This window comes from Desmodus rotundus, chromosome 2, assembly GCF_022682495.2.
Source record: "Desmodus rotundus isolate HL8 chromosome 2, HLdesRot8A.1, whole genome shotgun sequence".
NCBI lineage: Eukaryota > Metazoa > Chordata > Mammalia > Chiroptera > Phyllostomidae > Desmodus > Desmodus rotundus.
Window position 1 is genome coordinate 86,108,006 of NC_071388.1, and position 20,976 is coordinate 86,128,981.

General features: G+C 40.6%; 1 protein-coding gene across 12 annotated transcripts in view; it reads left to right on the top strand.

Annotated features, from left to right (window-relative positions):
* Nucleotides 1-20,530, top strand: part of BBX (BBX high mobility group box domain containing) — a 257,308-nt gene extending 236,778 nt beyond the window's left edge. For 10 of the 12 annotated variants that reach the window (XM_045186058.3, XM_045186059.3, XM_053918335.2 and 7 more), the window contains 4 exons: nt 3,203-3,262; nt 10,623-10,820; nt 12,746-12,932; nt 17,033-20,530. In XM_045186058.3, coding sequence (XP_045041993.2) covers nt 3,203-3,262; nt 10,623-10,820; nt 12,746-12,932; nt 17,033-17,120 — 533 coding nt within the window. In that variant the 3' untranslated portion in view covers nt 17,121-20,530. Of the gene's footprint in view, nt 1-1,746; nt 1,837-3,202; nt 3,263-10,622; nt 10,821-12,745; nt 12,933-17,032 lie in introns of all 12 variants that reach the window. The other 2 variants (XM_053918337.2, XM_024578149.4) reach the window with 2 other exon arrangements.
* Nucleotides 20,531-20,976: the final 446 nt, after the last annotated feature.

Sequence of the window (20,976 nt, forward strand, 5' to 3'; positions counted from 1 at the left end):
TATCAGAATTTAAAACTTGTGCTTCAAAGGACACTAATAAGAAAGTAAAAAACAACCCATAGAACAAAATAAAATATTAAATCGCATACCTGATGAGGAACCTTTACCTAGAGCACATAAAAAACTTACAACTCAAGAAGACAATTTAAAAATAGGCAAATTATTTGAATAGATGTTTCCCTATAGAAGGTATACAAATGGCTAGTAAGCACATGAAAAAATGCTTGTGTTCGTCATCAGGAAAATGCAGATCAAAACTACAATGAGAGAGATACCACTTCACATCCTTAAGATGGCTTTAATTGAAAACATAAGTATTGGTAGAGTGTGTTAGTGTTAATGAGGACATTAGTCTGACAGTTCCTCAAAAACGTTAAGCATACAGTTATCCTACGACCTAGCAATAACACTCCTAAGTATAAAAGAAATGAACACATCCACACAAAAGCCCATATATGACTGTTTATAACAGGATTATTTATAATAGCTAAAGAGTAGAAACACCTCAAATGTACATTAACTGACAAAGAAACAAAAACGTGGTAGAGCCATATAATGGAATGTTATTCAGCCTTAAAAAGGGCTGAAATACTGATCCATGCTACAACATGGATAAGCCTCACAAACATTACTCCAGGTGAAAAAATACATATAAAAACTGTGTTATGTGACTTCATTTGTATGAAATCTTCAGGTTTCTAGAAAATACAGAGAGAAAGTAGGTTAGTGACTGCTTAGTGATAGGGGGAAAGCAGTTTTATAGGGAAGAGTGATAGCTAAAGCATAGGGAATTTATCTTTGAAGTGATCAAAATTTCCCAAAATGATAATGGTTGCCAAATATCTGTGGATATAAAAGCCATTGACTTGTGTACGTTAGCCAGGCGCATAGTTTGCCCTGGGACGGCATGTGGTTGCGGTGCTGGTAGGAGGTAGGTAGAGCAAGGGCAGTTTATAGAGCTTCTCATGTTTTTCCTCCTCCCATCAAGCCTGTGAATTGGACACTATTATTATTACCATTTAAAGAGGAGGAAACAGAAGTTATTTAAATGGTGGTCAGTTTTACATAGGAATGCCAACAAAGTGTAGAAATAACCTACCTTGGAAGTCAGTGCTATTGCTGGCATTTCTGATAGGGGACTGAAAAATCGCACTTCTGTTTTCTCTGAGAAAACTAAGATAAAATCTGAGGCTTCTTCCTCCACTGGGAAAAATGGGAGGCGGGGGGCAAATATTTTTCTATTTTTAAATCACTCTTTTCTTCCTAGAATATCCTCAGAACAGGCCAGAAAACTATCTAATGCTGTCAGGCCCACAGTGATCCTGAAAGCGCTGTCCTGGTTGTGACAGTCGGCAGTTTAGGAGAGATGAGTGCCTGTGTCGTCCTTTTCTTCCTGATGTTTAGGAATCGAAAGCAAAATCTCTTCTTTGTTGCAGACTACAGCTACCCTGCTGTTACTAGGTGTGGTCTGTCTCTAGTCACTCAGTCTGTAGTTTCTGCTGAGGGAGTCTTAGCCCTAATGGAGGCTTCTGCCCAATGCGTTTGGAAGGAAAAGCTCACTGGGTTTATATAAGCCTAAAGGAGGCTGAGCACCAGTTACATAAGTAACAATTCAGGATGACACTTCTTCTGACTTAATTTGCTTATTCCACAGATGGGAGGAGGGTGTAATTATTTAGAAACACACAGTACTGTTTTATGGAACATTGTGAGTTTAAAATATATTTATATTAATATTGTCTGTAGGTCCTTTCCAGTCTCAGAAAAAGAACTTATTCCACAAAATTGTCAGCAAATATAAGCACAAAAAGGAGAAGCCTAATGTTCCAGAAAAAGGTATTGGTGCCTTCCATCCTCCATTAAGGTTTCCTGGCCACCTCCATTGTGAAGTCATCTTTGAGTAATGCTTCTGCCCACCGGCTGTGCCTTTTCCTCCCCTTCGCTTGCTTCAGTGTCGTCAGCTCCTGATGCAGGCGTGTATTATTCTAGATTCTGCAGCTAATTGCAAAGAGAGATCTCCGTGGATTTCTACTCAAATCCCGTATTTGTCTCTTTTCAGAGTTCCCTATGAAACCTAAAATTGCTTTTTCTCGTCTATATTTTGGTACATTTTGTAATTTAGTTTTCTTGAGCTCTTTTATCCACTTACTTTCTTTGACTACTCTTTTTTTTCTCATGTTTGGCAGCCTTCCTACCAGGACCACATTTTCCTACCTCCTGAAACCTACCAGTTTCATAATCACAGAAATCCCACGGTTTCTGTACTTTCTCTGACACTTGAGGATTCTTGTCAAGGAGGATTTCACTCCTAAGTCATAACCTCCTTTTTTTTTCCCAACTATATACTTCATCGTTTGCCAGACTCTTCTTTGTACCTCCTTCAGTCACATAGCTGTTACTTCCAGAGAGCACTAGAGATGGATTGCCCCCTCCCCTCCCTTTACTCTGAACATCTGTGTCATTGTTACGATCCTGATGGGCCCTTGAACCCTCATCAAGGCTCATCTGAAGGTTTTTTTCTTCTCATAGTTCAGGACGCCCATTCTTCTTTCACAGGAAAGATAAGTCTCCCCATTTCGTTCAGTGCAGCGCGTGTCCTGGGAGTCAGGCTTTCTTTAGCATCTCCCTGCATGGCAGTGTCGTGACCACCATGAGCCTCCTCTTTTGAGCCCATTTGCATTCTACTTGCATGGCTAGAGGTGAAGCCTTTCGTGTTTCTAGGATGAGGCTTAAAATGCAGCTGTCTCCCATGTGTAGACATAAGTGCCTGTGTATTCCTGTATGTAACCTGTTAGTTAATTTGGGTTTTATTTACACCACCACCTCAACCTCTTAATTTGGTTCTGTATACTAATGTCTTCTTTTTCTCTCTGCCTCCAGTGGAGAAACATTACTGTTTAGGTAAAATGTGAGCTTGTATCATTCCCTTTTAACTCATATTCAAATTTTTTTTATTAAAGTCATAGAATTTATCCAACAATGTATTATATAAAAGGTAAATTTATTTTTGATCCATTTTCTGTATAGCCTAGTATTTCAGTTGGCAAATGCAGTTTTGAGAATTAAATAGTTGAAATGAAATTCTACTTTATTTGTGTGATAACACTTTTTATTTAAGTTGCTTTACATATTGTCTTATTTTTACAGTGTGTATATCTACTAGGAATAGAGTTTCACTTTCCTCTTCTGTCATTGTTTTCAGGAAGTGGGGATAAATGGTCAAACAAGCAATTCTTCTTGGATGCCATTCACCCTGCAGAAGGTAAAAAAAGCAATATTCATTGTATCATTTCAGGTCATCTGTGCTGGAAATGGCACAATTTTAATAGGTTTTTAAAGGTGTAATTTATATGGGCTCAACCAACAGCATTAGACCTGAGTGTTCATAATTGGGTTATTTTAAATTTTCAAATCAACACTGATATATTTTTGACCCTCCTCAGGGTCAGGCAATGTATCATACGGAGTTTAATTTGTCAAAGGGGGGTTTGTAACCTTTGAGCCACATTAACCAGATTTTTCATAACCAAAAATATATAGCTTTGCAGTCGGTGTTGCAGGCGTATGCTTAGGAGAGTTAGAGCAGGGCCAGCCTGGGGCTGTACTGGTGCGCTGGGCACAGGCAGGCCTGCGGACGTGGTTCCTAGCCTGCACTTCTTTTTCTAGCCAGCCTCCCAGTACCTGCAAACATGTTTAAGTGGAATGCCCCAATGGAATGGAGGTTTATGTGTAGCCAGAAAAAGGCCTGTATAAGACCAGTATAATGTTACAGGTCGTAGGTGTCGATTTTATTTCAGAATTTCTCACAATCCTGTTTATATGTGATGTTACCTAATTTCTATTAAATATTGAACCCTCAGGTGAACGTTTGTTTCTGTGGTGGTTAAGGGGCTGTCCTTCCCTTCTTCCCCTGGATTCCCTGTTTTCCATTGTTGATAGGTTGAGAGAGCTGACCATTTTTGTAGTGCTTAATTAGGATTTGATTAATTTGAAAACTGGAAGGGATCTTCAAGGGCATCCAGTTCAACCTCTTTGATTTACTTACGGACGGAAAGGGGAACTTAATGAATAGCCCACATCTCTGGACTCCCAAATGCACTTTCATTCCTTTACTAAAGAGGAGAAAAACACTAAAATGCACACTCAGCCTAAATCATTTACCAAAAATGCTCATGTTTTAAGGATGTTTATAAAAAGTATTCAGATTTGAGTTCATTATAAACATGGAGAATAGTTTTGTTGGGTAGGTGCAGCCCCGGGAGCCACGTGCCTGCCTTTACACCATTTACTTTTACAGAAAAGGCCAGCAGCATATCTGTTTCCCGACCTGTTAACTCACATCGCACCCTCTGTGGAGTATTATTTCTGGACTTCCCTGGCAAAACAAAGTATGAATTGCTGCTCTGCTCTCAGCATTAAATTCTGACATCCTAAAATTGATACACCTTAGCTCTTGCATATTTTAAAAATATATTCTACACAGATTTAATAAATGCGAGGCACTGGTGAACTCTTAAGAGGAATCTAAAGGAGGCATTTAAGACCACAGCACTTTTTTTTTTTTGAAATGATACTGCTCTAATATTTTGTTTTTTAAACAGTGAAAACCCTTACTCATATAAAATGGGTTATCATAACATGGCAGTGTGGTAGAAAGGACAAATTAGGTAGGAATTAGGATGCCCGGGTGCTAGTCTCAGACTCGTCACTAAGGAGCTTTCTTCGGCAGGACAGATGGCTTACCTCACTCGGATTCACTGTCCGTGTTTGTACTGTGTATGTGATGCATGTGCTATGGGGGGTGAATGATGAGGTGTGATAATACAGGAACCCTAAACTTCATTTCCCCTCTAACACTTGATGATTTATTACGGGGTGGTCTTGTGTGGGTAGTGTGATGCTGAAAGTAGGTTAATGCTGAAGCCTGGATTTTTGCCCTTTTTGAATAGAAAAGTAAATCAATTTTGAGTCTTCTGGACAACCCCAAGGGTTTAGTTGGAAATAGAGTTATTATTGGTGATATTTAACTGTACTTATGATTAGTGTATATGGAACAGAGCTTTGCAGAACATGCACTGAAAATTACCTGTCCTTTAGTGTAGAGTGCAGATTCTTTTATGTGGCCAGTTTGAAAAAAGGAATTGGTTCAAGCATGGGAAATTGCCAGTAATTTAACTTGACCTCTTCTTGTTACTTATTCTCATGCCATCCCCTACATTTACATGTTTGGGTGGTAAACTATGTATTTTGTGAATTAGCTCTTTACTTCAGCCTGTCTCTCGCCTATGGCCACATCACTGCTTATTAAAACTTTAATTATGAGAGGGTAAAATTTTAAGAAAGTGAAACTATAATCAGCATAATTGTAGCATGTGTAAGCCGCCCTAGGCCAGCGTTAGATAGGAGCTGGTGGTAGTTGATGTGGTAATAGAAATGTCGACTCAACCGAAGCTACTCAGCTGTTAGCTCTTCCTGACTTCCGTTAAAGTGGAAGACTTAAAGTTCACTATGCTCTCTTTGTATCATCTCGACTATAATTGGATTGCAATTTGTATTTTTCTTTTCAAAATATCAGAAATCTTTAGGTGCTTAGTAATCACATCTGAGGTTTAAATGCTAAGCTTATAATCTCTTTTAAGCATTTTTCCCCCCATGCTTTTAAAACTCAAAATCACTCCACTATTTCTTGAAACTTAGCAGATCACAAAAAAAGATTTCTTATAGTTTAGAATTAAGGGTAAAATGTTCAGATAAACCAAGACAACCTACCTCTGTCACTTCGTTTATCTTTCCCCCAATTGATGGTGTCATGTTCATACTGAAGCTAGATTGAGAGGCCTAGAGGTAATAAAAATGATGATGGTAATTAATACTTAATATTGCATTACAGTTTCCAGAGGACTTTGACATATATTTTTTACTGAAAATGAATCTTGACAGCAACAAATTAAGGAAGGCTTAATACATGATAAGGAATTGAAGACTGACCAAAGTAATCAGGAAGGGAAGAAACCAGTAACCTTTCCACTAAAGCACAGTGGCTGCTACAATGAATTTTTTTAATATATTTATTGATTATGATATTACAGTTGTCCCATTTCCCCTTCACTCCACTCCATCCTGCCCACCCCCTCCCTCCCACATTCCCCCCTATAGTTCATGTCCATGGGTCATACTTATAAGTTCTTCGGCTTCTACATTTCCTACACTATTCTTACCCTCCCCCTGTCTATTTTCCACCTATCATTTAGGTGGAAAATATTATTCTCTTACCTTATTCTCTGTACCTTTCCCCCCTCTCTCCCCCTCCCACTCCCCTATTGATAACCCTCCATGTGATTTTTTTTTAGGCATATCTGTAGATGTCCCTCATTTGGCTCAGATGTTGAAATTATAAACGGTACCCTATAAGAAACGAAAATCAAAAACCTCAAACTAGGGATCTCCATAAGATTCGTTTCTTTGCAACACATCTAATTACAGAGGAGATAAATCTGGTTTATAGTTAGAGTTTCAAACACAAGCCATAGCACTCAGGCTTCCTTGATCTCTTTTTTCAGTTCAAAATAGTTGCTATAAACTTCAGCAAGGCCTCCCGGGATCTTAGATTAGGCTCATTCATTTGATTCTTTTTCCTGTGTTCCAGTCAGCTTCTGACTGCATTTTCAGCTCACAGGAGAACAACCAAAGGCAATGAGATTCCGGATTTGGCTATAATAATTTCAGTGCAAGTTGATTCCCCTAGTTGGAATGTGAATTCATGACTCTGTAGCACTCTAGTGGTCTCCGGGGGTCCAATACCAAAAACTTACTCCACATTTTGGGAGTAGAGTTTGGAAAACAAGAGTCTGTTACTGCCACATTCCTAATGTTGCTCCAGGAGTGGGCCCACATTATCACTCTCCAGCGATACGCTCCAAGTGTGTTATGATTATCGTGGAGTGTAAAAGCTAGCCCTGTGGACTTGTTTTGCAGTGCTTGGGTAGGTTTGTGTGTTCAATTACAAGCCGAAAGAGAAATGACTTAATTTGTTTTTAGACGACAAAAACCTTTCTTTTCTCACATTTACATTAGTTTGTCAGGGAGGGAAAAAGGAACCTGCTTGCTGCCTTGATACTCAACTTCATGCTTTTTCCTGTCTCTAAGCTTTTTCTTTTTCCTATTTCTCACCACCAAGCCATTGCTAGTGTTGCTAGAGTCGGATCTACTGCCCTGTCCCAGACAACTACCTCTTTGACTTAGCCTTACCTATTTTACCTTGGGGAGGAGGGCTCTCCCTGAGTGCTGACCCTGAAGGTTGTCATCGCTCTAGGCCACCAGTCAATTATCGACAGAATGTTCTGGGGTTAACTCCTGGGTGAAAGCACAGGGTAGTGGTCACTCAACTCCTCTTCCAAACTCTGGCAAGATCATATTACATATCCTTTTAAATCCACAGGGCCCACAGTTACTTCTTGATCTGACAGTAGGTTTAGAGGAGACGGCATCTGGAGAGGTGGCATTGCCTCCTTTTCAGTGATTTGTGAGAACTTGCTTTAGTCTCTTTTTTTGCCTCTTAGTCTGCAACCTGATTCACTCCTTTACTGTTTCACTCCATCCTGCACCATCCTCTGGGACTTGCTGATTGCTGGCATCTGTTAGCCGGCCTGCCTTTTACCCTCTGGCTCTTTGCATGCTGGTTTCTCAGCTTCCTCTAGTCTTGACATGCTTTTAGGCCTAAACTCTACCTCCCATTTGCAGTCCCTTTGTAGCCATCCCTTGGCTTTTCTGTTGCACATTTACCAATTCATCTGGAAGACACAGGAAAAGGAGTAATAAGCAAATAGAAATGAAACCATTTGAAGGCTTACCAAAGCCAAAAATCTTAACAGTCCTCGTCAAGGGAATACTCTTTTTAATTTTTTTTCAGTTAGAGTTGATATTCAGTATTACTGTTTTTTGTGCCAGTTTCAGGTGTACAGTATAGTGGTGAGACAGCCATATACTTTATCCAGGGAATACTCTTCCCTAGCTGTGAGTCTCTGGGACAGTCTCTGGAGACTTGTTTTTCCCTGATCAGGACTCTGAATCTAGGCTATGTGGTGAAATGAAAACAGCTTTAGAGCTGGGGGTCTCCTTTAGAGCTAATCTAGCCCAGACTCCATCTTTATGGGAGGAAACTGAGACCCGTGGTCCCACAATTAGTGAATGAGTAGAGTCAAGGATTCTCTATGACTGAGTTATTTCCCTCACCCCATGACCTTTCTGTCCATGCCTTCTCTTTGACCTCCTTGGTTCTTTCTTTCATTAAGCACCCCTCCTCTTGGGAACTTGCTATACCCTTGTTTCCACAAGTTCTGGGTTTTTCTGGGAAGAGAAAAGGGGAAAGGTTAATGCTTTCTCTGGACGGTGCATCTGTGATGTAGTGATCATGCTGGAGAGGTAAATAAGATACTCCTGTAATCAGAAGGGCCAGCTCATGGGTCTGGATCAGAAACTAGAAATTTTGAAGCTTGCTTGTGAATATCCAATAGAGGTTGTGTAATTCTCATTGTGAACTCAGATTTGGGCTTCTTTAACCTATAGGAGGCTATGAATTTCAAAGCTAATGCAGAGTCATGAAACGTCATTGGAGTGTTTCTAACCAAATTATCTTTTATTTTGCTTTTATGTAGCTTTTATTGAAGTTCAAACTGAAAAAAAAATTTTAGGTATATATTACCACTGACCTGTGTTACACTAAATATCAAAGTATAAATATGCTAAGACTGTTTGACCTGGGGATAGCTCTACAACTTAAAAGGAGCCTTCTTTCCAATTGTTGACTATTTGCTTGAAAGGTGTTTGGGAGCCTTGCCAAGTAGTGCATTTTAAAATAAATAAATAAAGATTACCACGCAACTATCTATTAGCAACATTGAGGTAAGGCCAGGCCCCAAATTATGTTATGATTTATGCTTTACATTCTTTCTTTTGATGTAACTGAAATTATTTCCCACCTGTTTGGGAATGGAAAGCCTGGAATCAACCCCTCGAAGGCAAAGATTTTAAGAATTCGTGGCCCTCCTTTCTCAAGGGTGTATCTAACTAAACCCATTAGAGAGCTAGAGTAAACATTTCACATGAGGCCTATGCAAGCATTTATATGAACAGTGCATTTTTTCACACCCTCATTCTCCCTGTTCTTTTCCTGTTACAGCTTTTCTTCTTGCCATGTTATATATATTCTTGTTTCCAATGTCTGCCCTCACACCTTCCTCTGAGAAGCACCTTCAGTTATCCTCCAGGTTTAGTTCGCATGGAATTGGTCATGTCAGACCTTCATTTCCTGAGCCACGCTCCCCTCTTGGTCACAAACAATTTCTGTGCCTGTCTTAAGAGACTGGATAGTTAGTCCTGGCTGGTGTGGCTCAGTGGATTGAGCACCAGCCTGCAAACCAAAGGATCACGGGTTCGATTCCCAGTCAAGGCACATGCCTGGGTTGTAGGCCAGGCCCCTAGTGGGTGGAGAGCGAGAGGCAACCACACATTGGTGTTTCTCCCTCTCTCTCTCCCTTCCCTTCTCTCTAAAAATAAATAAAATCTCTAAAAGAGAGGGAGAGAGAGAGAGAGATATTGGATAGTTAAACAACGGAAAGATGCATCTCTTCCCTCCCCAAGACACCTGCAGCCACCGGAATAAAGTCCCAGTCATGAAACCTGACTACATGTGTGTACTCCCAAATGCTTCCGTGTGAGTATCTGCATATTCTTGTCTTGTTTTGAAAAAAGGGAGAAGGATGAGCTCCTAAGGGAATGAGTATATAAGACACAAGCACTTTGAACCAGGAGCAAGTCTTTGGTGGCAAACATGTCCCTTACTCTTGACTGTTGTATTTAGGATTCAGGCGTGTGCTATTTACGGATAATCGAGTTAGAATTAATGGTACCTAAAATTAAACTTTTTGAGGAGCCCTGCTGACATATGGTACTTCTTTAAATTATCTCACTAAGCACATTCACGTGATCCTAGAATTTAGCAAATAGAGGGTTTCGTTATGTTCTGGCTTCACCGATGTGTGTCAGTCAGGTCCTTACTGAGCAGTCAGTGAGAAGGTCGGTCCTCACAAACAGCTTCTTGTTCTGATCGGTCCAACTTGGTGACTGAGAGCAACCATCTCAGTGATCACCGTAACTTTAAGAAGCACGTATTTAATCTCAGTGTCCTCAGAAGAGAGAAATTTCCTCCATCACCTTCTTTGGATCAGCTTGCCATAAGGATCTCAGATAGGGACCCCGACCACATGTAGAAAAGGTGGTCCTTTGGGACACAGTCTACACAGATTCTTGTATAGTATCCTCTCCACTAACCTGCAAGATCCAAACATTTAGAAAATGTTACTCCAGTGGCCTCTTGGTGTTCAGTATTCTATTAAAAGAGAGGGGGTGTCTAAATCCTATGTACTTAATCTATCAAAGCAAATATAAATAAATATATTTGTTTAAAATTTTGGGCATTATTTTTTTTCCCTTCAATACTCTGAAAACTGTGAGTGGAAGTTCTCCGTTCAGATGGGTCAGGCATTCAGAAATGTTTCCTTCCAAGAGCAATGTTGGTGCCTTGTGTTTTTGTGTGTAACTGTATATGGTTTGTCCTATTTCAGCCATATTTACAGAAGACAAAAACACCACAGAGCCTGCTTATAAGGTTAAAAATGCCCCATCCATTCCCAACACTCCAGAGCCAACAGCAACGCAAGAACCCCTGGTGGGCAGCCAAAAGAGAAAAGCAAGGAAAACCAAGATCACACACCTGGTCAGGACAGCAGATGGCCGGGTGTCACCAGCAGGAGGTACTTTGGGTAAGAAAAGGGAGCATTAGGCAGAGGAAACCAGACCAAGCAGCTGACGCTCATGGCCGCTTTGGCCAGCAAATGACTACGCCAGTTGAGGGTCCTTGCTGAAAAACAGGTCTGTTCTGTGGGTTTGGTCACAGTAACATTTTCTCTTTCTGGATCTCCTTGAGAACTAGTTTTCTACAGACTTCCAAATGTCCGTGTTTTAGTCCATGTCATAAAGTTACAGCTGTTTTCCAAGAGCATATCTTGAATGCCTAGAAAGGAAAGGTAATTTTTAGGACTGTCAGCTTCTTCTTCTCTTTCTCAGCATGCACAGAAACAGTCTTGGTTAAGTAAATTCCCAAAGATCCTAGGCTTTTAAAAATACTAGGTGAATCAGTATTTTTCCACAGTTCACTGCTCAAGTCACCACAAGCCAGATTATCAGGTATTTAAACCAGTGAGTTAAGGCACCTTTGAAAACATCCAGCTCTTCCTATAAAACTGATTCAGACCACCAAGGGAGCTTGACAGTGCTTCTGGATTTCTTGAGTTCTCTGACCTAATCTTTAACCAGCTCTTAACTTACAGTAAATTTCTCCATTTTCACTTGTGGTCTGGGTCTTTTTGTTGTTCCTGGTGGTCTTCGCGGCAGTAGAACTACCTGACGGGCCCAAGTTAAGGAGTGGGGTCTGAGTATCCACCCTGAACTTTTGGGGGAGCTGCACCAGGGAGGCATTAGTGGTCTTAGCTGTTGCCTTTCTGCCTTTTAGCAACTCAAGCATCTCATTCTGCCAGCCCTGAAGGAAGTTTCCCTCCCCCTCATCCTGATCCAATTTCCAGAAAAAGGTCAAAGGTCCATAATTCTATAAGTAGGGAAAAATATGTTTAAATGAGTGTTTTTGAGAATGAGATTTAGAAATATCTGATTTAGGTTACTGTAGTTGTTTATAGAGGTTCACCGTTTGCTGAGATAGAGGACAGTTAGCAAATTTCGTGCACTTTTCTTTTTTTGCATGCGTACACTGTTAGAACCAGAAAGCATGTTAAAGATCCCCAGTTTCACCCTGTCATGTAACAGAGGAAGCTCAAAGAGGTAAATTTTGTGTATGAACACTTTGAACTACCGAGCAGAAGTAGGATGAGGACTACAATCTAATTTTCCTAATATTTAGTCCAGCGGCCCCCTCCTGCCTTTCCTGTGTGTGTGTGTGTGTGTGTGTGCAAATGGTTACAGCCTCATTTTTACTTGTAGAAGCAGTGAAAGGTTTTAGAAAATAACTCTCTTTCACGTAGTAAAGCACATAGCTCTTTCATGTTCATTTAATATATGGCATTTTGGCCTTTATTAATTATTTTCTATAGTTGAAATGTTTTTAAAATCATGATAAACCCTGGTCCTCTACTATGGCTGCATAATAAAGAAAGGGGACTCATTTCCAACACATATATTGGCCCTTTATCTTTCTTTCAGTAGGTCTTGAGAACAAAAGTGACAACTGGGATCGGTGTTGGCCGCCTGCATGTCGGCGCCACCACATACTGAGTGTTCAGAGAAAGGCATGCTACGGCTTCATCATAAGTAGTTGGTCAGTTGGGTTTTTAAGGGCCATTTCCCAGCACCCACAGGCCCCTCTGCCGAAGTCCCTTGGGTTTTACTTTGGCCAAAGCCCATTTTTCCTTCTCCAAGACTGACCTATTCTTTGACCTTGAATAAAACCGATCTTCTCTCAGGCTCAGCTTCAGGGCACGGTGCTGCCCATGGTTGCAGTTGAGCTTAATAAAGAGTTTTGTGACTGTGGAAGAAGAAATTCTATAAAAGCCTTACTGTTTGATGGGAGACAAAAGTGAACCGTAAAGAATATTAACTCATTTCACGTGGCTGGTGCAGAGTTTTCTCTGGAGAGAACAGAGGGACCCTCTCGTGATGGAATTCCATTTCGTTATAGATGACAAACCAAAGGGACGACTGCACCGGCGCCTCCCTAAAGTGACCGAGACGGGCTGCAATGAGGAGCGCACACACAGCGCCGAGGCCGCCGAGACCCGGAGCAGCACTCCCGAGATGCCAGCCGTGTCTGCGTTCTTCAGCCTGGCGGCGCTGGCCGAAGTGGCCGCCATGGAAAACGTGCACAGGTCAGTGGTGGAAAGCTTGTTCCGCCAGGGTTCTGGGGATCCAGTTCAGCTTTACCCTTTCCACAAAACATGGATGGAGAAAGCAACGTAGAAGCCAAAACCATCCTTCCTGACGTCATTTGTGACATTTTTAACAACGCACGTGGTATATCAGACTTGACTCGAGTACTTCTGTTGATGTGAGGTTACAAAAGTATATGTGCTGATTGGCAGTGTAGGAAAATACAAGAGAATATAGCCAGGCAAGTGTTTTATTTTGAACATATTACTCTGTGGCTAAACTTTCAATTCTTCAAAGAGCCTGAAAGAACAGAGAAGCAGCGTTATCTAATCATTGAGCATGAGATTTGAAGTGAGGCTTCAGACCTGCGTTTGTGTCCACGCTGTGTCACCTACAAACTCAAGGTCTCGAGCAAGACTGTTCACCTCTGTACCCTCTGTTTTTCTTCTATAAAGTGGATGTAACTAGTACCGATTCTGTAGTCATGTTATGTGGAGTAGATCTCATGTCCCAGTGCCCGCAGAGGGTAAACACCCCATTGAAGGTGGTGTTGGTGGCAGTGGTGGTACCAGCAGGAGAAAACAGTGCTGGTTCAGGAAAGAGAGTATGTTGGCATCAGACCTCTGGCAGGCAGGAGGTCTGAATTTATCTTCCACTCTCCATGTTTGCTACAAAGTAATTTATTTCTCTGGGCCTCGGTTTGCTCAACACTGAGCACAATAGTAAGATCAGCCCAAAGAATCACACAGCGGTAAGATCAGCCAAGATCGCAGGTACGAAAGGCTTGTGGACTCAGTAAGCCCCGCAGAAAGCATACTAAGTCTAAGTGCATAATTGAGTGTTCTGCGACTTAGTGGATCATTTGAGAAGGCCAAAAAGCCCTTTGTAAATTCAGGTATTTCATATTTTTATCCAGAGTGGATTATCCACAGATGAGCTACTTTCTTAGCCTTTCAATCCTCAGTACAAAAGAGCTTGGAATCAGGGACAACTTGTATACCCACCTGGCAGGCTCCATTCTCCCTATTCGCATCCAGGTTTAGGAAGCCCTGACATAAGCTTTGTTTGCTTCTTGCTCTTTACCTGTCACATTATAGTTCCAGTCCTGCCTCACAAATAGCCTCTAGATATTTCCAGTAAGTCAGATTCCTTTTCATGTGTGCACTGCAAGTGCCTAACAGCAAGTGAATGCTGACGGACATTGTTAAAATCTGCCCAGGTCTGCGAGGGAGATAAACGCACAGACACTTCTCCGTCAATGGAGTTTCACGATTGAGTACAAAGGACAAACACACATATACAAAAGGCATTAAATATATGCCTGAGTGTTAGTAAGTGCCCCCATAACTTGTGGAATAAGAGATGGGGGGCCTGGCTGGTGTGACAGGGGATTGAGGGCCAGACTGCAAACCAAAGGATCACCGGTTCGATTCCCGGTCAGGGCACTTGCCAGGGGTGTAGGCCAGGTCTCCAGTCAGGGGCACATGAGAGGCAACCACTCACTCATGCTTCTCTCCCTCCCTTTTTCCCTCCCTAGAAAATAAATAAAATCTTTAAAAAAAAAAAAAAAAAGAATTCAGAGGAGTGGACGGTAATTCTTGGCTCACACAAGGCTACCAGGCACTCCCCCTTGCTGTAGGCAGCGCTACCTTCTGAACCTGACTGCTCCCACCGTCGCTGTTAACCAGCCTTCCGTGACTTCCGGTTTCTGAGAGCAGAGCACCTCCACAAGCCTTTCCACTCCTACCACCACCACCGCTGCTCCTCCCTGGGCTGCAGTCCAGTGGAATTGCTTCTCCTGTCCAAATGAGCCGCGTGCTTTCTTGCCTTTCTTCCTCCTCTCAGGCGAACTGCTGCTCCTCCTTCCAGCTCTAGTTCTTCACCCTCTTCTTTTCTCTTGAAGTCTCTGTACTCTCCACACATACCTCTCATAGACCACGTTGGTCCGTAACTGTCTGTCCATGCTTCTGTCTCCTTCCAGTATATTTTGAAAACATAGCACTGGTTTTGTTCTCCATGTCCCCAGCTTCCTTAGTTTCTGTCACGTCAGTGGATGAATGAATAGATGAATGGGCAAATTAATAAATGAGGTATTCTTGCAGTATGAGTGCCTGAGGTTAGCAGGCATAGAAAAAGTGATGTGAGTAAATGTGTTTGTTTTATTTTAACCTCCTATTAGAATAATAATTGCTTACTAGAATTTTACTGTCAACTTAAGTAGTTAGTGTTCTTAAGATCTAGAAAGAGTCCCCCCAGGGAATCTTAGTTGTAACTTTAGCCCCTACTTGTTAAAGCAGAGGTACCAGGCTGCCCTGTGCCTGTAGTCTTAATATAATTGTACCTTGCTGCACATCAATTAATTATCACTTGGCCGTCGCCTAGGCTCCTAATGTAGAGGGTGGTCAACAGAGTTAGGGGTAGAAATACAGGGTCCGGCACAAATAACACCCCTTTTTAACTACAAAATCTTTTTATTACAGTATTATAAAAATGGAACTCTGTAACATAACAATATCACACTCAAGCATACCATATGATATTTTAGGTGAAATATTCAAATTACAACTATAAATTATTACAGCCATATTATATTACTCCACCAACCACACTCACACGGCCTTCCTTCTGCCAGACCCCGTATAGTACCAGCATTCTTGCCACAAGAAACCGTCGTTCTCACCCACCGTGCTCCTTTCTTCTTTTTCCATTGATTAAACTGGGCTTTCATCCTATTTTCTCCCCCTCCTGCTCTCTCTTTTTCTTATATTGTCCTTTTCATTTTTCTCTTTTCTTATTTTGTTCTTTTTGTTTCATTTTCTAATACTTATTAAAATTCTTTTGATTTTATAATGTTATTACATAATTCAATCTTAAAGGTAAAAAATATTTAGTTTCATCTTTCTTGAAAGAGTTTAACATATTAAACAGTTGATGCTTACAGCTTCCCCAAATGAATTAACAGATTAATCCGGAAGTTTGCTTGTTATACGTGTTTTGTTTTTCTGAAATCCTAATATCTTAGCCTATGCGATCATTGGATTCTGACATCCCCAAATGTTGTTAATTATCCACAGTTTTATTTTCTGTGCCTCAAGAGAAAGGAATTGGATATAGGTATGGAGCACATATAATTTGAATTTTAAAATAGCACCTTTTGTTCTGTGTAATCTGAAGAAGACCCTATATTGAAACCCTCAAACCAGTGAGAACACGGCCGCCACGTCACGTGTCTGCAGTGCAGTGCTGTGCCCTGCGGACCGCTGTAGGCCAGAGCGGGGTGTGCGGGGTGTGCAGCATGTGGCTTGGTCGGCCTGCTGGGAAATGTCAGGGAGGTGCCCGATCCTGTCCTTTTAGAATGCGAATCCCTATAGAAATTACCAAGAATTTTGAACAGTTTTTTTATAACTACGAAATAAATTGTATTTTGTCCTCCTCGTTAAACAAAAGCTAAAAGAAAAATCAGCTATGTTCAGTGTAGTTCCAATCGAAATGATGGGAGTTTTCCTGAACTTTTTAGTCTTGCCTAGAAATCTTTCTCCATATGTGTTGATTTTGGTCCAGATTAATTGGATTTCTCACATGCTACAGTTCAGTCAGTGCTTGCCTTTTCCCCCATACACTCTGTTCATATGCCTGTAAAACTTTTCTTAAGTTAGGAGGGTTTCGTTGTTTTCTTTTCATTTGCTTTTTGAATCATAATATACCTCTTTCTCTTCAAGGATCACTGCTTGTATTGGCCTTAAGTTTTAAATTGGAAGATTATTGTCCCAAAACCTCAGCACTTGCCTTAAAGTTTCCCACTTCTTAGGAAATTTCCCAAATCTGTTGTTGCTTCAGATTCTACAAAGTGGACGTGGTCAGTTGGGGACAGAGTGTGTTGTTGAGTTGTATGAGGGGAATTGGTGTAAGAAATCCTTTAAAACATGTAGAAGGAAAGAAGCTCTAAGGACAAAATTGGTTGTAATTAAACAGCATACATATAAAGTCAGCAGTAGCTATTAAATAAATTATTGGGAACCTATTTGTTATTTGTCATCCTGTCATATTTCTAATAACATACTTTGAATAAGTGGTTTTTTTTCTTTCTCTTGCTCCACAGAAGTCAGAGGTCAACTCCGCTTACCCACGATGGACAGCCAAAAGAAATGCCACAGGCTCCTGTACTTATTTCCTGCGCTGACCAGTGAAGCGCCCTTTAATTGTAAAACATTGTGCTTTACCTACTACCCTAGCCTTGTCTTTACCGAGGGATGCTCGTGAGTCCATGTGGTGGGAAATACAGACTGCAAACAAGTGCTTGTTACCCTACGTGGCCCAGATTGTCGTGAAGCAGCAGTTAGCCTCCTGGGCCCATTTGTTCTTTGAGGGTGATGTCATCTGTCTGGTAATGAGCAAAAATGGAATGATCCTGGAGCTTTGCTTTCTATTGGAGGCTGTGGATGGTCATAGGTGGTAACTTGGTAAAAGGCTGCCTTTACTGTAGCTCATCCAGCATCTCTTTTACCAACCAGAGAGTGTGAAACTAGTTTCGTATATTACCTAGTTATTCTTTCAAAACAAAAACAAAAAACAAAAAAACAAACTGACGCACTGCACTAGTTATTATTAGATATTCTTAGTCTTTTTTGTACATGGAGATTTAAGTTCTAAGATGGTTTATATAATAGGTTATACCTACATTTATATTGTAGAATAATATTAAAAAGCCTGTTCCGAGACTCCCACGCAGCACGGGCAGGCAGATGTACCATTGTTAGCGGTGTATGCTCGGCCTTGTGGTCCATATATTCTGCACTTTTATATTTGCCACCAGAGTGGTAGTTTGCTGGCAAAAAAAGAAAAAGAAAAAAATTACAATTCTTACAAGCTGAATTTTTTTCTTAGCCTTGAGTGACCAAGAAGAATTTGCTTGGGGCAAATTGTGGCAAATATTTTCCCGGACAGGGGAAGAGTCCTGCAGACTACAGATGACTGATGTTTTCATGCCTTGAGGATTCTTTTATTTTTACACAGGGGTCTCCGTGACCAATGGATCGTTCATACAAACAAACAAAAAAGAGAGAAAAATATTATTCAAAAGTGACCTTAGTATTACTTCACTATCCTGAACACATTGAAGACACTCGCTCACGTGGACTTTGAGCCACAGACAGACCTTTTCCATCCATCCCAGACAGACTGGACGGGTAGCAATGCTATGCACAGCCTAACTGGCACTGCAGGTTTCAGAGCCATTTCACGTTTGTGTTGTTAAGGAACTGTGGAGTGAATGATAAGGGAGGTGTGCCTGACCGCAGTGGGGCTCTCAGTCATAGATCCACCTGCAAGTTTCTGTTTCCTTGTTGTGTTTTGTTGCTTTTGAACATAAAAGCCACTCTACATATGCCAGTGCCAACTGGATTAACTGGCTTAGAACATTCAACATATTGACTTAACCACCTGATGTTCACAGTGTCTTGTTTCCTAGCAACAGATGCAAGTGATAAGTCAAAATTAGTCAGAGGCTACAGATTTTACAGGGTATTTGTTTCATAGCACAAAGTACTTCCCCACTCTTGCATCGCAGCACAAACTACCAAATTTCAATTATTGGATTCCAGCAATAATTTTTATGATTTTCAAACTGGCGGAATTTTGATAGTGTTAGTTCAAGTTTGAAGCTTTTGAATTAGATCTCTAACTGGTGACAGTTTACAAGGTTTTATCTAGCTTTCTAATTTATACTTGACTGAATTGTAATGATGATTTTTTTTCTAATCGTAATTTGACCTAATAGCCATATAAAAAAAATGACTCTATTAGTCCTGACTAGGTTTAGCTTTGCATGGTTGTAGATATTACTTCAGTTTCGGTGCTGGAAAATATGTACAACATTCTAACAGAACTGAAGAAGAATATATAGAGACATTTTGTTTCCAAAGCAGGTAAGAGGGCAGCAGAGCATCGGTATGGTGTTCTCAAAGATGCGTACGCATTGTAGGAATGGAGGAAGAAGGACTTAGTAAGCAAGGTCAATCAGAGGTTAAAGCTTAACCCCATTTACCTAGAAATAAATCAGGTGAGCAGCCCCAGATTTCAGCATAATGTTTTTACTATGATGCTGTTTTATGAATATTTTCTAAATCTCAAAACACAAATTGAATGTTTGGAAATTGCTGGGTCCCAGTGTTGGTGGCTGTTGGGAGTTTTTGGACCACTTGCTAGCAGTGATTTTTAAATTATTATTAGCTAAAATCCAAAAAAAAAAAAAAACCAACAAAAATTGTACGGTGCAGAACATGCACCTTGACAATGGTACTAACTTGTTATTCTAGAGAACACGATAGAATAGATCTATTTTTGCCAGAGCACCCTCCTTCAGCCCTCCGATTACATTTCACTAGAGTTCCTCAAGAGATTGCTGTATATTCATGGGACCTTTTTTAAAAAAGAAGCAAAACAAAAGATTGCTTTTTTCTATGTGATTAATATCTTACTTGATCTGCTTTTCCTAAACCTCAGTGGCTTTTCCCTCAAGCAGGGGTGGGAGTGGGAGGGCAACCTACTGGATATGACTGTTTTCAGATACTTTAAAAAAAAAACTTTTTGTAGAAATGCTTAATTTTTAAGCTGTTAGGCACTGAGAGTAACAGAAATCCTGCAAAGCTTTATAGTTCTTTAGACACCTTGTCGTTTCTCTGAGTGGTGGAAGTCTTGATTTCAGGAAGAATGCTTTTCTCATGCCCTGCATCTGCTGGAAAGGGGTGTTGGTATTTTCAGGTAACCACATGTGTTCGCACAAATATTTCAGACCAATATGTAGTTGTCCCCTTCCACAGCACACCCCCCCCCATCATTTTCATTTCATTTCACTCATTCTTCTCTATTTTGGAAAAATTGTATTACTAGAGCGTGTACCTTAATCTGCCAGCAAACACCATCCACACTAACATTTGTCCCACAAGCATCCTCAAGAGAAAAAGTTGCACCTTATGTATATCTCAAGCAAACCAAAATATGATGCTCTTCTGCTTGGTTTTATTCTAAATTGTTGTATCATATCTTTCTGAAACCATTCTGAATTTAGTTGAAATTATCAATATTTATACTTTTAACCTTAATTTCTGGATTCAAACCTGTATATAAATCTTTTGGAAAAAAATTGTCCTAGCCCTCCTCTGTGATGCTGGAAGTGGATAATTTAGTCTCTGATGGAGACACAGCACTGTTCCAGTTTCCTTTAGCCCTTTATTTATTTAGTCATTCTGGGTATTTCCTATGTAATTTTGAAGTGTGTAGAGTATATTATAGTAACTGAAGCTGCAGCTCTAAGAAGCTGAGTGAAAGGAAAAATACTGTAAGACATCCTTTGTTAAGTTTTTATTTGTTTGGATACTGTAAAGAATCAGGAAAAGGAAAATGTCACACCACCACATTGAAGATACAGGTTCTTATCCCCAAATTAGGTTTGTTCCCAGAGTTTTAGATCAAAAAATGTTAATTCACTAAAACCCCTTTTAAAGGATAACTCACATTGTTGCAATTCTGACAGCCTTATATCAGAAATATATTTATTTAATTTGGTCAGATCGCACTTATTACTAATGCCACCTCGAAGCCGAAGTGCTGACATCATCCCCACATTATCAACGATACTCTAGTTCCTGCCATTAAAACTGCTGGAGGGAAAAAAGGTGAACACTATGAACCAGGAGCATCTGAACTGGTCTGGCTACTTAGAACCCAAGATGTCTAATCCTGTCATTTTCTTTTTAAGTCAGATGCTACTCTGCCTAAGTCGTAAAATTTTGTTTGCAACTCTGCAGTCTTTGGCTCACCATGTGACAGTATTTGTACCTATGTAAAAGCTCAAGCAGATTAGAAATTGTTACAGAACCAGGAGGAAGCTAAAAACCGAATGACATGTTTTGTTTATACAGTATGTGTGGGGGAGGGGAGGGATGGGAACTCTCAAATAGCTCTGTTCCATGTTTGGCATTTGGCATTAATGTGAAGCAGTGGGACCATGCTGCCTGCTAAACTACTGTATGATTCCTAAGTGTT